Here is a 17,583-nt window from a genome sequence, read left to right as displayed (position 1 = left end):
GGTTACTTTTGGGTACGTGGAAGGAGACTCTCTCATTGAGGTAATTGGGTCTGATGTGGAGGGATTTGTATGTGTGGGTAGGTAACTTGAAGGTTTCTCTCTTCTTAACGTGGAACCAGTGCTGGTTCATGTGCTCGTGTCATGGTGTTCCGAGGGCAAGTCTGACCGCGGTGTTCTGGATGGTTTGGAGCTTGTGTAGCAGGGTTCTGTTGGTTTTGGCATAGAGAGCATTGCCATTTCCAGTCTGCTGGGTATGAGTGCGTGGGTGATGGTCTGTCTGCATTCGGGGGGTCCACTTGAAGGTCCTGCGGAAGATGTGGAGGGAGTTGAAACAGGCGGAGGCGACGGGGTTCATTTGGTGGGTCATGGTGAGGGAGGAGTCTAGGATGATGCAGAGGTTTCGGGAGTGGTCTGATGGAGAGGGTGGGTTTCCAAGGGCAAAAGGCTATTGTTCAGACTAGGAGTGCACAAAAGCAATGTTTGGCATTCATTTGTTGGAATGTATTAGGTTCTACCCAAATGACATTTAACACAGTTAAGAATATAGGAGTACGGTCAGTGAGACGTTTTCTTTTCATCACCAACTCTCTACAGTGATTAAAACACCAACATTTATTTCATGATGCTGAGGACGATCTTTTAGCTAACCTATTTACCACACACCTTTGCATTAACAAGGGCACTGGTGTTGTCAAGAGTCAACTCCTGTGACATTGTCTGTGCCAAAGTGCTGTAAAAAGAGACCACTAAATTACTTTGTTTGCAAAACGTAACAGCCAGACGTTACTTCAAGTTAAAAAGATTGGATAACCTCCTTGAAGGCCCATCACTGACCACCAGTAGCGAAGAGGAGGTAATTCAACCTCCACTGCACTGCCTTCAAAGCACAGATGAGTGCCTGACCCATTTAATTGCAGACTGTTTTCCCTATTATAAGCCCACTCAACATAGACTGATACCAAGCAAGTTAGCTCTACAAACACAAACTGGGTACAATCACAAAGAGCCTGGAGAAATGTAGTGTGTTGGACCTTCAACCTTTGAACTCATTGACCCCAACCAAAATAATTTTCCAAATCTGTCTTCATTCAAGAAAAAAACCTGAAAATACGACTTTTCTTAGATATTGAACAGGTCCAATAAAGTGCATAGATGTCAGTATAGAAGAACTTAGCAGAGCAACCTGCAGACCACTTTGACATGCCAGACTTGAAGAAAAACAGGTTGTTTTTGTGGGAAGAGGAGTTAGAATGTTTTATGAATGCCATCACTAATGTGCAATAGAACTATAAAGCAATCGCCGGTACAAGCCAGAATTATATAAAACATTTGCAAACTAGATAAATAGATGAATATATAAATACATACATAAACAAATCTAAAAGGTTTTAACTTGATTAACAATGATTTAGGGAGCAATGGTCTCATCTTTGCAGATGATGTCAAACTTGATAGGGTAGTCAATAGAGAGAAAGGGCACATTAGCATTACAAAAAGATTATTTCACATTAAGATAATCGACAATCCAATTGCAGATGTTGTTAAATTTAGAGAGTGATTGGTGATGCATGCTTACCATAAAATCACAGAGGTCAAGCAAAATACAAATTGGAAAAGGAGGGGCTCTGCGGATACTCGTGGAATTCAAGTTAAATGTGAGCGCACAAACACATGCCATTACCTGCAACAGAGGGCAGGCAGTATCCAACATTGAGGAGGCACTGGAAGCAGTTTTCTTTAAGCCATTGCATAAAGCTCTGCCCACGGCTTATGGCAACAATTACATTACTAAATGCAAGTATTTTTGTACAGTACATAAAAAAACATTGATGTCTGTGAACTGGAAAAAGTCTAAACCTATATTATGAAATGTATTTAAATAAATGTTAAAACTGAGTTTTTATTAGAGAATAAACCAGTTATTTTTTTTAAAAAAACAGCAGTTGGGAGGAAGCCTGATGATCCTGCCAAATTAGACTGACTGCTCATTTGAGGAGATTGCAGACAGCATGTTCAGCACTGAGTCATAGAAGAAAAGCATTGCTAATCATAAATATCTCATGCTGAGAAGTTTAAGCACTCTCAGAGAATGTAGTTTTTCATTATTAACACAAACCTTGTGGAAAAGGCTCCATTGCTTTTGAAATTATTATCTGCCTGTTTTGGGGTGTCTGTAGGAGTGCTCAGAGACCAATGCCTTTGGTATGCGCTGAGGCTTTGCCAAAAATATTAACAAAGAGTTATGCTTGGGTAACTCTTTTTAAAGATCTTCTATGCCAAGGCACCAGTTTAGAACTTCATGCCTAACTTTGTGGCATTGCCACCTTGAATCACGAACTTATGATCAGTCTTTCAATGACTGCCTCTTGCTTGTTACCATTGCCTCTTAATACTTGTCAGGTTACACAGCTGCCATAGATTGAAGAGGCGGAAAAAACGAAATAGAAGGATGCACCAGTCCGAGGTACTGTAATCGGATAATCTGTACGGTAGATTTAGACAATACTATAGGGCAGAAATGTATACAATTAACATATGTAATTAAAGTATTGAAGACAACATTAAATAGTGAAAAACCTATAAGACGCAAATTTCATGATGCTGCTATAAGCAAAAAAAAGTTGTCTCATTGTGGATTTTATGCCTGAAAGCTGAATTTATTGGTTTCCAAATAGTGATTAAATGAGGCTTTTTACACAGCAGAAGTGTATGGAAAGGAGAGAAACAGGTAGGAGGTAGTTTTTTCAGTATCATTATTAGCTGCCAACAAGTTTGTGATGGCTCATGATAACCATATAGATACCCCATCTCCAAAACTCATTGTGTTCTATTTGAGCCTTCAAGATCATCGACAGCACATTCATTGCTGTTGTGACTGAGCACATCTACTTTGCTGCTGGTTCTCCGTTTCCTTTTAACTTCTTTGATTTTTTTCAAGCATCATAGTCTGTTCTAGGTAATAGGGTTTTCTCATTAAATGTAATAAGGTTGAGAGATTCTATCTCGTCTGTGCTTTGAGTAAAAGTTCTGGCTAGAGATGATCCAGAATGCATCTGTTTGTCTTCATGGCTGAATATGGTATTCTTAGAAGTTTCCAGGATTCAAAGGCATCTATGTTCTTCCTGTTCTGTTTCTTCAAAACCCAACTTTTACATCCATATGGTGCCATGGTTAATATCATTCTTCGTATAATTCTCACTTTTGATTCTGTAGATACATACATGCATTTTAAAATAATATCCAAGTCTTTCATCAGAGTTCTGCCCCATCCATATATGCTGACTATTTCATAACAGTTTGATTATTTATTTATGGTTGGTACCAGAAGAAAGAAGCTGACCACCACTTCACTCACCATCAACTTTATAGATAGTTGCTGCATCTTTTCCCATCACTTTGGTGTTTTTTACATATAATCATTCTCCCATATTTCACTTTCCTCCTTAACTTTTATTGTGAGGGCTCTCAGGTCTTCTTGACTTTCTGCTATGAGAGTTCTGTCATCAGAAGAACAAAAGATGTTGGGCCACATATATAATGCATTTTACCGGTTGCAAATTACCCGATTTTCAGAAGCAGGACATTTGCCACCAGTAAAATACATTTTGGTAAGATTTAATTCCAATTTCAATTCCGGTAACATGTTACCAAATCCCAATTTGGAACTGCGAATACATGCTGATTCAGTATTAAGAAGGGGCGTGTTTAGGGCGTCCCTTCCTAATACCAAATCACAGAAGTATGTAAGAATGTTTTGCAACCGAAATGTGGTGCAAAACATTCCCATTTTACCACCTACTTCAAGTAGGTAGCAACCCATTCAACAATGCGTGGACTGTGGTGCCAGCAGAGATATTGAATTTTAGGCAAAATGCTTCCTACATGCACTGTCCGCAGTACAGCATGCCAACCGCCCTAATAGTGAGGTGGTTGGTTTGCTGTAATGTGGACGGTGTTCTGCAGTGAGTCTATCCAAGTATCTCTAGGATGCAATGACTTCAATACAAGAGAAGGAGCATGTAGGAATCATTGTGCCTAAAATGCCGTATACTGAAGAACTGGTACACCTAGGTAATCCCCGCTGGCCCACCGTCTATGTACAACTTCTAGATTGAAATCCTCCCTTGGGTGGTTCATGTGTCACTGGAATTAGGACAGGTTATTGACCCATGGATACATCACACCATTTGAACAATTCCAAAAGGCCATCACCAACCATCCTATAAATCAACCATTTTGGTTGTCTTATTACTTCCCCAGATTGCTATGAAAAAGCGGGTAGCCTATAGATCCCCAACCACTCATCTATAAAAGTTAAACTGGAGTGGTCATGATGAAGGTGGACACATGTTGAAAGTCCCCCCGAAAAGTACGTCGACCAGAGTGATTGGTAGCCCAGTTGGCAGCACCACCACAGATGGTCATGATATATCATCTCTGTGATTTCATCAGTGTATTCTGTTGGAGGCTGGGTAGTGAATGTATGTATGCCAGTTATGTGTGGCAGTGAGCATTAGTGTGATTGGTTAGGCTACGAGTGTGGTTTAATCATAGGGAGTTGATAATGATTTCTATGTACATGTAAATTGCTACAAAAAGAAAAGAGCAAAAAACACAGTGGATGGACAGAATGCAGAACAATGTCTTACATTCACCCCAGTACAAAGATCTGGGTCTAAATCCATCCTTTTTTTGCACTCCACACCACCCTAGGTTAGACACTGGCTATATGCAAATCAGCCTTGACCCTGTCCCTCATGGGAACAGTCCAGCCCGAACTACCAAGCCATGTCTTTCCTAGACCGGAATCAAGCATCCAAGGACCGGTTTCTGGGTATCAGCCTTCTTCAGCCTGGATAGCTTGACTCCAGTGATGTGGAGAGCCTGGGACTCACGTCTGAGCATACCCAGCCCACTCGGGGCGAAAATTGCAAAAAACACAGTTGATGGACAGAATGCAGAACAATGTCTTACATTCACCCCAGTACAAAGATCTGGGCCTCAATTCATCATTTTTTTGCACTCCACACAAAAAGAAAAGAAGCAGAGAAACTATATTTTGGATCTGTATATCTGAAAATCTGTTTTGCATTTCAAAAACGTTTGATGATCCCATGTTTTTACCATTTGTATAACAAATTGATATATTTTTGTACTATTATTCCAATCGTAAAAAAGAAAAAATGAATTAAAAAAAGTACAAAATGAACCAGAATTTAATCTAAAGATTGAATGTGTGTATATGGCAGTGGGTGACCTACAGAGCATATTTAAGCCTACGGAAAAGAAATTTACGGCGGGTGGGAGTTTTCTTTGCAACATAGTATCATTTCTAGTGAGGTACAGAATTTGCAACTCTTCGTTGTGTGCCACCGGAATTGTGCGGTGCGACCTGTATCAATTTGCACCATACATTGTGCTTCATTTCCAGGCAGGTAAGGAATATTTAACGCTTCACTGAGCGTGACGGAATTGTTTGTTGTAACCCGTATCAACACACACCAGATTTGTGCTTCTTTCCATGGAGGTATGGAATTTGCAACTCTTGGTTGTGTGTGAGCGGATCAGTCTGGTGTGACTCGTATTAACGAGCAGCAGACATTGTTCCTCATATCGAGGGAGCTGCAGAGTAGTGAATTTCTATTCTGTGGTGCCCGGAATGCCTGGGTGCTACTTTGAGTGATGTGTATCTGACGGGTGCCTCTGTCTTCCGAGAGCCTCCCCTGCTTCAATCCCCATTCATCGTTTGTTCCTTTTGTGCCAACTTCCCTTTCCTCATCCGACCCTCTCAACTTTATTCTCACCACCCAGGAACGGGCCTGGGTGGTGAGAATAATTGAATGGGCTAAGTAACGCTTCTGAGAGCGATCAGAAGCGGGTCAAGAGACAGAGTGACACCCCTGTGCTCCACAGCACTGTGCTGATGCCAAAAGACACAGTGTGAAATCCTTTGGTTGAACAACTATCGCCCTCAGCCCGCTTCTGCTCCGCATACCATGGGGGAACTTCCCAAGCAGTGGCCAAACCTCCATTTGTCGACTGCAGCAATTAGGCCTGCTACCTACCCCCACCTTCTTCCCTGGGACCATGACTAAGTGTGACACTGATCACGATCGGACTAGAATCAGATGGGAAGGGTTTTGTAATCTCCAACCCGTGGGTTTAGGGTGGTCCAGGTTAGCTGAATGGGGGAGGAGGGCTTGGGCCATGGGGTCTGCATGTGCACTATCAACTGACCTGCCAGATATCAGTTGCACTGAATTAGGGTGCTGTGTGTGTGCCCTCCTTATGGACCTGCATGATATCCGTGGCACTCCGTATCAGAGCTGAGTGAGTGTTTGGGAGTGCTGCCTGTGATTAATACACTGCTCGGCGTTGTTGCTTTAAACGTTGATTCCGTGCCAAAAGAATACTGTGTTTGACATTGGATTTTAACTGTGCGGCCTTGGCCCATGGTGCTATTTAAAAGTGTTGTAATTATCTGTGTGTACACATTTCTGATATTGTTGTGATCTGGTGTGCACCCTCTACCTGTGTTGTATTAAATTATAGTAATTGCGAGGGTGGACCTCAATCTGACAACATTGCTCACCGCAGAAGGGTGCTGAGGGGGATCTTTCCCAAGTTTGCATATTACTGATGTTATGTTAACACGGCTGGGACAAGTACCTCTAGTGATATGTCTGAATGTGATTTATGCCCAGAAATACATGATGTTCATGTGTTGTTAGTTAATGAATACAAACTTTATTTGCATACACCACATGTGAAGTTTATTTTGTGATGCTCAGTGAATCTATTGTGTGAGAGTGAAGTGCAATGCTTTACGCATTGCCTCTGTGATAAGCCTGATGCTCAGTGCCAATCTACCCAAGGGCGAGCACAGGATATTCAGTCAGTGTAATCACCCATCGCTGATGGGAGTGGTAGGTTCTGCCTGGCTGGGGCCTCACCTCAGCTACCCAGAACGTGCAAGTTCCAACAAGCCCCTTCCGAGATTTTCCCTTGATGGTTTCTTTGATTTCCGTACATGGCTCTTCTGGCTCCATATGAATCAAACTCAGCATTTCATATCAGTTTTTTCCAATTTTGTTTAAATGTAGTATTGTATTTTCCAGAACTTATCATAGAAGCAAAATGTCTTGCTCTTCTTCTTTAGCAGTACTTGAATTTTACAACTGAGCAATTCATTATTTGTTTACCAGTCCAGACCATGTCTTTGTCACTAGAACTGAGCTCTTCCATTCATGTGTGCTTCATATGGTGGTGTCCATGAATATGGGCTTCACCGTGCTTGATTAAAAACATTGTTGCCAATGGCGAGGTCATTGGAATAATAGAAAATAATCGGTCTTTCTCCTGCATCATTTCTGCTTCCAGGGCCATGTGCTCCCTCTATGTCACCACCCTTTTTTCTTTGCCTACTTTGATTTTTTCCTATGTACAACTACTAGAAGGACATCCTGTTTGCTTCTTCTCACAATTTCCCCTTTGACTTGATTGAATCTTAGATCTAGGTGGTAGATATGCTGGCACATAAAAAAAACTAGAAAGTTAGATAAGATGGAAGGCAATGCAGTGGAGGAAAACGGTAAGGTCAAGGCGCGAGACGAAGGTGGTGGGCAAGCAGAATCAGAGTGTACTTTGAAGGGGGTGTAGTGACCCAGAGTCACAGTCAGCAGTCTAGTGTTTCTTGTATGCCCTACACTAAACACCCACCCACCACTGATGTCACTGGTCAGGTGACACAGTTCTAATAAAAGAGGCCGAGCGCACGTGCTCTGGGCCAGTTGTACCATGTAGCCCAATGTGTCTGCGTCAGTCATTTGCAGCATGAAGGCCCAGGGCCCCCATCATTACAGGGGGCACAGAGGTAACCCATCTCAAAATCTGAAAGAAGGAAGCATAAGCAAATATTTAAAGATGAGCTTTTTATCTCAACCAGTACAAACTATGAAATTGACGACATTGACGGCACATCTCTATGTCGAATTTAATGTACTGGACTTTTCTAGCAGACCGACACACCATACTGTTTGGAATGATTCTACAACAATACAAATGCTCTTTCTAATGTCCTTCACTGATCACTTGGGCTCTGATTGTGCTATATTAAAATGACTAAAATTATTTTTTCAAAACTCTAAAAGGGTCTGTATGAAATCAAAGTATTCAAAGACAAAAAAGCAATTAGAATGAGCAGGGCTCTGTCTCCCAAGTGCATCACTCAAGTGTCGAAACTATCCAGAAAATCATTTCGCAAAAAACTCATCCATTTCAAAGTATATTAAAAAAAAAACCAGAATTGATCAAGACAGTTTGTTTCCAAAGGTCTCTTTTGCCGATATATATTATTTTCAATCAATTTAGGAAATAGGATTACTCATTTCTATCACAATGTTTAATATTTTGCAGTGCTGGACAAGTAAAAGAAAGCTTGCAACCTAATTAAAATTATTGAATTTTGAAACAATTTCAGATGAATTCAAGTTTTTTATGAAGCGGATGCCCATGAATTATTTCCTGAACACATCCGCTATCATGCACCTGTGGAGTATGGATTCGAACTTCCTGCGCCGCAATGAGCAGCTGGAGAGCAGCATGAAGCAACTTTTCCTAAAGGCACAAAAAATTGTACACAAACTATTCAGCCTTAGCAAGAGGTGCCACAAACAACCCCTCATCAGCCTGCCACGACAGAGGTGAGTGCAAACGTGATAATGTGACAATATTGTGCATAACTGGAGCTGGTTATATTAAAAAGAATATAACGCGGATGAGGTGTGTGTTTGCTCATCACTGCATTCCTTTAAAAATAAAATGACCACGCACGATATATTCACTACACATAATGTTGTCATTTCAACAGCCAAAGGAGTGTGATATATGTTCTTAGCACTGTCCTTTAGGAGCCAAGGCATGCGGGTCAGTAGGCACTAATGAGACCTGAGGCCGTGTTACACATGGCATCTGGGGTGCAAGGGCATGTGTACCTCCTTTTTGTGCCCCCAGGGCACTATGGTACTGCAGAAGGAGCCACAGACACTTGTGAGATCCCTTCTGCAATACTTATGGCACTGGAGCAGAAGTACAGAAAGCAGTATCTTTAGAGTGTGTGCCCACAATGCATGGGCGAATGGCTCCGGTTGTGCCCGCAATGCATGGGCGAATGGCTCCAAGCAAATGAGAGAATCCTTTTGCCTTTGCACCACTCCATATTACGGGTGTAGGTTCAGGGGTAATCATGCCCTTACGAGGCATGCTGATAGTGCAATACAAAAAGGTGACGCATTGTCAGTGTACTACCTGAGGGAAGCCCTCTGGACGGGGGGAAGACAGTACCATGGACCACCTCCCAGATATCCTCCTGCAGGCAGGTGTAGTCACTCACTGCAACCGCCTGCGGGGGAATCTCTAACCTTCTTTAACCCCTCCCCTGCTGATGACGGAACCGCTCCGTCATCAGCTGCGGTGGCGCTGTGCTGATGACGGAGCGGTTCCGTCATGGCCCGCCCGACGCTCCTGCGCGGCGCGAATTCCACGCCTGCGCTGAGCGTTCTATTGAGCAGGCGGGGCAATGACGGAACCGCTCCGTCATAAGCACAGCGCAACCGACTCTGGTGACGGAGCGGTTCCGTCACCAGCCTGTGCCTGCCGCATTTCCGCCCCGCCCCCTTAGCACTGCGGCAAAATAGCCGCCGCAGTGAAGGGGTTAAAGAGAAAGCGGGTTGCCGCTTGCACAGAGCAACTCGTAGCAGCTTTGAAACTGCCACTTCCTATTTCACTGAATGTGAACACCCGTGGCAGCATGAGCTTGCAGCTGCATAGGGGTAGCTAATTGATCAGAATAGGGGGCACTGTCCCTGTGTGTGCCTGACACACTTGCTTATAAGTGCCCTGTGGTACAAACAAAGACAGTGCACCCAGTATGTAATATGAGCCCATGCTGCATACTGTAATAATTCCAAACACCATGTAGCACTTCCATCAATCTTCTCCGAAAGTTCAGAACAATGACAAATCTTTTGGTTTCTTTCCCTTGTAGTTCAACCATGCAATCGGCTAAAATTGACTATCATATCTTCATCTACACTCTGTCATATGTGATTCTTGAGCAACAAGTACTGAAACAAAATATAAAAACCAGCAAATAAAGATGTGAGTAGGCCTGAGTGAAATTAAAATTGCGCCAGCAATATTCACGTAATTTCGGGAAGTTCATGTTGCCTTTTTTGAGTGAAATTCCTACAATGATGGCACTATGCCATGCCATGTAATTAAGTGGCGTTACTGCAAGCTTGCTACTAATTGAAATCAATTTCGATGAATGTGTGAGAACAACAGAAGACAAGCAACTCTTGTTTGCAAGGCTTTTTTTGTTCTGTTTTAACACAAGATGCGTGCTTGAGTCAAAAATATCAATGTGAGGACTCATTTTGCGCTAAAATATAGCACTGATAATGTATTTGTATTTTGCATAATTACAAGTAGTTTCACAGAACTTTACCAGATTTTTGTGGATTTACATTAAAGGAAATTAAGATTTTCACACAAACCTAGCTGTGAGGTCAGCGGTTCTGTGGTTTGTTCACATAAATGATCTCTTTTACAGTAACTTGCCTTTCTTTTTTTGGGGGGGCGTTTTACTTAGTATAATTAGAACACCTAAAAAAGAATGCACCTCACCACCCATGGTACCAACCTTAGTTAAAAAGAGTAATGACTGCAGTTTGAGGAGGACGTTTCACACTGATTACAGAATAATTCATGTCACATGTGGGCCCTGCTCAGGAACTGGTGCTCGTTTCTGGAAACTATACTTGTTTGTGTTCCTTATTTCCTGAGTTCTATGCATATCTGTTTTAACTCCACAAATCACTAGCCACAATTATAGGAGTACATCTTTCACATTCTAAAGTGATGTCAAACATCTGAATTATATTATATTAATTTATACTTTCTCCTAACCTAACTTGTGTCCCTCATTTATTCCAGCCATTTGGTTCCATCTGCATTTATTTTCTAGCCCTAGTTTGATGTTGCTTCAATTTGTATATGACTTTCGGTTTTCTGGAATAGTACTTCTACTTCTTCTATTCTATTCAATGCTTCAGTGTTTATAAAGCACATATCTACCCAAAACGGGCTTCCCAGCACTATTGAAGTGATTGGAGTGAGTTAATTAGAAAGCTAAAAGAGTTTTAAAACGTAGGGAAAAGATAGGTTTTAAGATTTTTCCTAAAATTGACAAAGATATCCTCTCTTCCGCTACTATTTAGCAAGGAGTTCCAAAGCTTTGGTGCAAGATGACTGAAAGACCTGCCCCCACTTCTGGCTCTCCTATTTCTGGGACCAGAAAGCAGTTCAAGATGATTTGATTTCAAATCCCTATTGGCCAGATAAGGAGTGGCTAGTTGCTGTAGGATAGAGGGGCAAGTATAATGCTTTGCCCTATGTAAAATGCATAATGCCTTAAATTGTATTCTGGAACTTATAGGCGGCCAGTGGAGATAGGTAAGTTCCTTGCCAGCTGACTAAGCGTTTTCCATGCCTAACAGAATCAGGGGCAACATTTTGAATAAGCTGGAGTAGTTTTTATTAAAACCTTTGGGCTGCCTAGATATAGTACATTGCCATAATCAAGGCATGATAAGATTAGTCCTTGAATCATGATTCTTCTTGCTTCTACCGGGATCCATTTCAAACTTTTTCTCAGGGCTCTCAAAAGGGCAAAGCAGCTGCCTGCCACCTTTGTTTTGCCTGGGAGTCCATAGTTAGTTGGTTGTGTAGGAACATTACAAGGCTCTTTACTTCCAGCTGGGGGGATGGACGTTCAACTAAAGGGGATGGCCAAATGATCTCTTCTCAGAGAGATGGATTGTTTGCCAGAACCAGGACCTCAGTTTTCCCACCATTCAGTTTCTGAGATCTAGCTGCCATCCACTCAGACACTTTTACTAAACAGCTGTTAAGTCTCGTAGAGACAAAGTCAATGTCTGGTGTCAGCGTGATAATCAACTGGGTATCGTCTGCATAGGATACCATTTTGAAACCGAAGGAGCATATGCTATCTAATAAAGAGTGGATGTATACATTAAGTAGTGTAGGGCTTAAAGATGAGCCCTGTGAGACAGCTAGAAGGGAGGAAGCCACTTCAGGGCCTTTCCAATAATCATGACTTCTTCCAGTCAGCGGAAAAGAGTGGGGTAAGCAACCATATCAAAAAACAGCACTCAAGTACACTGATTCACCTTGGTCCATCACTTTCACTCTAAAGACCCAGAACTCTGTCCTTACCAGCTATTGCACCTTTCTTTACTGATTATGTGATTTTTTCCATGGAAAATCTTCCTTTTCTTAACCTTATCTGGGAGAAGGCACATAGTAAATTTGTAAAAAATACCTATGTAGGTGGTCGAATATTACAGGCCGACTCTTCCCCACTTTTCAGATGTATCATGATTGATTTTTTTTTATTCCTATAGAATTTCTTTTTCCATGAGAGCAAAATGTAATATGGGGCAATTTGCATGCTGGTGACATCACAAAGAAACATTTGTAACTTTGACCACCTACATAGGAACGTTTTGACATATCTACTCCGTGCCACCTCCTGGAAGTCTATGGTATAGAACACTAAACTTAACCTAAATTGGCAAGTCACCCTATTTTATGCTTTCAATGGATCACTGACAAAATATCGTGGGACATAATATCGACTACCAAAAATATCGGCGAAAAAATATTGACAGACAGAATATCGACTTTGTATCTTCAAACAGGTAAGTACTAAAATATCGAGTAAAAAATATTGTTTACAAAAATATAGTTTGTAAAAATATTGACTTTATTAAAAACAATGTTAAATTAAATTAATATTTTTTTTTACTAAAATATACTTAAAAATACTTAAATTACCTTATAATAATTAAATAATAAATTAAAGTTATAAACATTTTTTTTTACTATTATATTTGTTAAAACATATATATATAGTAACATAATATAATTAAAAAATATCCAATATTATTACCGTAGGATAGCGGAAATGTAAAATTACTATTCCCACTCCAGAGAGTGCAACAGTAGGAAAAGCGTTGGATAACGTAGGGGTAAAAATTTGTATTCCGACTCCAGAGAGTGCAACAGTAGGGAAAGCGTTGGATAGCGTAGGATAGCGTAGGGGTAAAAATTACTATTCCCTCTCCAGAGAGTGCAACAGTAGGGAAAGGGTTGGATAGTGTAGGGGTAAAACGTACTATTCCCACTCCAGAGAGTGCAACAGTAGGAAAAGCGTTGGATAACGTAGGGGTAAAAATTTGTATTCCGACTCCAGAGAGTGCAACAGTAGGGAAAGCGTTGGAAAGCGTAGGGGTAAAAATTACTATTCCCACTCCAGAGAGTGCAACAGTAGGGAAAGCGTTGGATAGCGTAGGGGTAAAAATTACTATTCCCACTCCAGAGAGTGAAACAGTAGGGAAAGCGTTGGATAGCGTAGGGGTAAAAATTACTATTCCCACTCCAGATAGTGCAACAGTAAAGAAAGCGTTGGATAGCGTAGGGGTAAAAATTACTATTCCCACTCCAGAGAGTACAACAGTAGGGAAAGCGTTGGATAGCGTAGGGGTAAAAATGACTATTCCCACTCCAGAGAGTGAAACAGTAGGGAAAGCGTCGTATAGCGTAGGGGTAAAAATTACTAATCCCACTCCATAGAGTGCAACAGTAGGGAAAGCGTTGGATAGCGTAGAGGTAAAAATTACTATTCCCACTCCAGAAAGTGCAACAGTAGGTAAGGCGTTGGATAGCGTAGAGGTAAAAATTAATATTCCCACTCCAGAGTGTGCAACAGTAGGGAAAGGGTTGGATAGCGTAGGGGTAAAAATTACTATTCCCACTCCAGAGAGTGCAACAGCAGGGAAAGGGTTGGATAGCATAGGGGTAAAAATTACTATTCCCACTCCAGAGAGTGCAACAGTAGGGAAAGTGTTGGATAGTGTAGGGGTAAAAATTACTATTCCCACTCCAGAGAGTGCAACAGTAGGGAAAGCGTTGGATAGTGTAGGGGTAAAAATTACTATTCCCATTCCAGTGAGTGCAACAGTAGGGAAAGTAGATAATTCATATATTATTTCAAAATATATATATATTAACCCCTTCGATGCTCATGACGAGCTCAGCTCGTCATGAGGCACACTGGAGCTGTGCTTATGACGAGCTTAGCTCGTCATGATGCATAGCATAGAGCAATTTCCAGCAACGGAGGGGAATTGCCTTAGCAGGCAAGGTGTTAATATCTATAAAAATATTAATTAAAAGTAATTACCAATTTAATATAATATAATAATTAATTAATTACAAATACTAATTTAATTTAATCATTACAATCAGTTATCTATTAATACTAATTAATTACAAATTAACAATTAATTAATTAGTAATTAAACAGTTACTTAACAATTAAAATCTAATAAATACACAAAAATATTTAACATATGTAATTAGTTATAATTAAATTACTTCCCACCCTATTCCCCTATGAACCCACAACACACTACAGAAATTAAATTACTTAAATTTACATAATTATCAAATAATCAATTAAATTAAATTAATTGGCAATTAAAATGTAATTAATTACCAAATAAAAATTATTTAACAATTAATTATCAACAAATACCAATAAATACATTTACATATTTAATTATTTTTAATTAAATTACACTACATAAATTAACATATTTAATTAATTATAATTAAATTACTTCCCACCCTACTCCCCTATAAACCCACAACCCGCTACAGAAATTAAATTAGTTAAATTAACATAATTATCAATTAATCAATTAAATAAAATTAATTGGCAATTAAAATGTAATTAATTACAAAATAACAATTATTTAACAATTAATTATAAAACAAATACCAATAAATAAATTTACATATTTAATTAATTATAATTAAATTACTTCCCACCCTATTCCCCTATAAGCCCACAACCCGCTACAGAATAAAATTACGCAAAATGTAAATAACATTAAATTCATTAATTAAATTACATTATAACATAAATAAACACTTTTAACACATAAAATACACTATAAAAAATTCGATATTATTAAAAGTTCGATATTTTTCTTAACCTATATTATGTACTTCGATATTTTGACTATATTTATTTTAAAATTCGATATTACATTACTTACCTTCAAAACTATATTTTTGATGTCTATATTCTGTCCATTCGATATTCTGTCCAGCCTACATTTTGTACTCGATATTATGTCCATTCGATATTTTGTAGTCGATATTTTGTCTGTTCACCGCTTTCAATTCTCTGGTGGATATTGTTATTTCCTCCAATATCTGTTTGCCCTCTGAGAATCTGAGGCATTACTCTTTTATCTTTTGATCTTATATTTTTGAAAAGGGTACTATCATGAGTAAGAGTTATATTGTGCTTTCGGCCCCGACTTACAGTATCTATCAACCTGTCTTCATTTTACTTTTGTCAATGTTGTGCTTCATTGCATGTTAACCTTCCACCTCATCAGAGATCACAAACCTTGTTCTGCTGATTCTTTGTGCAGGGCGGCTGCTGCCTCATTTTTCCCTTTTTGCTTTCTGAATCTCGCAATTACCTGGGCTCACCCACCTCCAAAATGCATACCTCTTCAGTATCTTATACCTAGAATGATACGCCTGAACTCAAAACAGCAAAGTCTTGATACATCCTTGTGATCCATTTTACAAACTACTTTGCTCTTCTGCCTGGAATTGTCCTTATTTTCTTTCTCACTGTTACATTTCACCTCGTTCACCAATCAGGATACACTACCTCTCTCACTTAGTCCCACAGCCTTCACTTCTAAAAGTGTCTCTATCCCTTGGACTTGCTTGCTGATCTTCTACAATAGAAGAATTGGTACTGGAACGGCCCACCACTGCAGGAGTCCTTCTGACTGCAAATACATGGCTGCTGGTTTATTAGACATCATTGTGGCATGCAATGGCCCTGACCAAATTAGAAAAGCAAATCAGGGAGACTGGCTAGGGAAGAAATGCTGGTCCCTTTGATAGAGCGCGCAGGTTACCCGGCTAGGATAATTTTACTAAAATGCTCACCTGGGCCCATAAATCTCATTAAACATGCGACATCAATATTTACCTTGGGTAACTCACGCTCCACTATCAGTATGTCTTGAGATTCTCTATACTACACTGATTCCCATATCAACAACCTAGCAATGTAGATACTAGGAACCTAATCACCTAGGATTAGGGTGTCGAGTATTAAGCTAGGTATCCAAGAACATTTAATAACATTTATTGAATAATGAAATAACCACAGACTCTGCGTAAGTTCAAAACGTTATCTAATCATCTTTATCATCATATGTCATGAGCAAGAAATTAAATGTGCTAAGGCTATCAATAACTAGCATCAAAAACAGTATATAGCTATGAATAAGACAAAGTATGCTTAGCATTTAAAACTGAAGGATAGGTAAAACAAGGAACATGCTATATTTAGATAATAACCTCTCACAACCTGATTAAAGGAGGGTAAAGAAAGGGAATATGCTATATTCAAAAAGTCTTTAGAGCAGCCAAAGAAACTTTATTGAAATTCGAGATTTAATTTAGCTCAAATACTAAAAGGTAGGTAAGATTGGAACATACTATTCAATTCAGCTTATCTCCTAGAGGTAAGGGTAAGATAAGGAACATATATTTAAGATAGAAACGATTTTGCATTAGCTAAAGGTAGGTCAAAAGTGTAACATGCTAATAGACAAACAATGCATGGAAATCTCATTTATAAAGAGACAGGGAGGAAAGGAACATATGCAATTATACTTTGCAATATTTGAGAATTAGAAATGCAAATATAGATAAGCAATCCCCCTCACAGACTTTATATTTACCTAGGATAGAGTGAAGACCAACCCTGGCCACGGGTCAGTTTGGAAAAGACGGGAAGAAACCCTCAAGGACTAAGGTGCCAGTAGGCAAGCAGGTACAGCTCATGGACTGTCAGGACAGGATAACCCCAAAATTTGAATTAGGACCGGGTTCACCAAAGGGTACGACCAACACCTGTAGCTTCAGTTGCAATGCCTGTGCTACTCCCTCTCTGCAAGGAATCTGCCAATAACCCTGATTGGGTTCTCGAACCTCCCAGCAAAGTGCTTCACCAGCACTTTTGAGTCTGCATAAACCCCGAATGGGTTTCTCGAACCTCCCAACAGAGTGCTCTGCAGCTCTCTGTATCAGTCACCTATAGAGTGCGTTGGGTCAGTGACAGGTCAGCTATTCGGACAAGTCGGACAATTTCTCTAGCTAAACCTACACTAGGTATACTGTTTTTCGGGTCAGTGTACCACCCCCCAATGTTGCAAGTGTAAAGATCCCCATTTTTGATTGGACAAAGGAGGAGGTTAAGTCATCACACCACCTAAATTTGTGACTTTCTCAGGCTTAATATTCACACCTTGTTCACGCCCATTGAATTTGGGTTCTCATGGTGTCTTCACTTCGTATAACAATAAATGTTCTATTTACAAATACATTGTATTCTCT

General features: G+C 40.0%; 1 protein-coding gene across 1 annotated transcript in view; it reads left to right on the top strand.

The window, feature by feature from the left end:
- BRINP3 (BMP/retinoic acid inducible neural specific 3) overlaps nucleotides 1-17,583 on the top strand; it is a 1,009,588-nt gene that overhangs the window by 864,490 nt on the left and 127,515 nt on the right. Inside the window, exon 7 of the mRNA XM_086964475.1 lies at nucleotides 8,480-8,702. Coding sequence (XP_086820601.1) covers nucleotides 8,480-8,702 — 223 coding nt within the window. The remainder of the gene's footprint in view (nucleotides 1-8,479; nucleotides 8,703-17,583) is intronic.

The sequence above is a fragment of the Lissotriton vulgaris genome, chromosome 1_1, assembly GCF_964263255.1.
Source record: "Lissotriton vulgaris chromosome 1_1, aLisVul1.2, whole genome shotgun sequence".
Classification (NCBI taxonomy): Eukaryota; Metazoa; Chordata; class Amphibia; order Caudata; family Salamandridae; genus Lissotriton; species Lissotriton vulgaris.
Note: the sequence above shows the minus strand (reverse complement) of the source record. Positions and strands in the feature narration are given on the sequence as shown.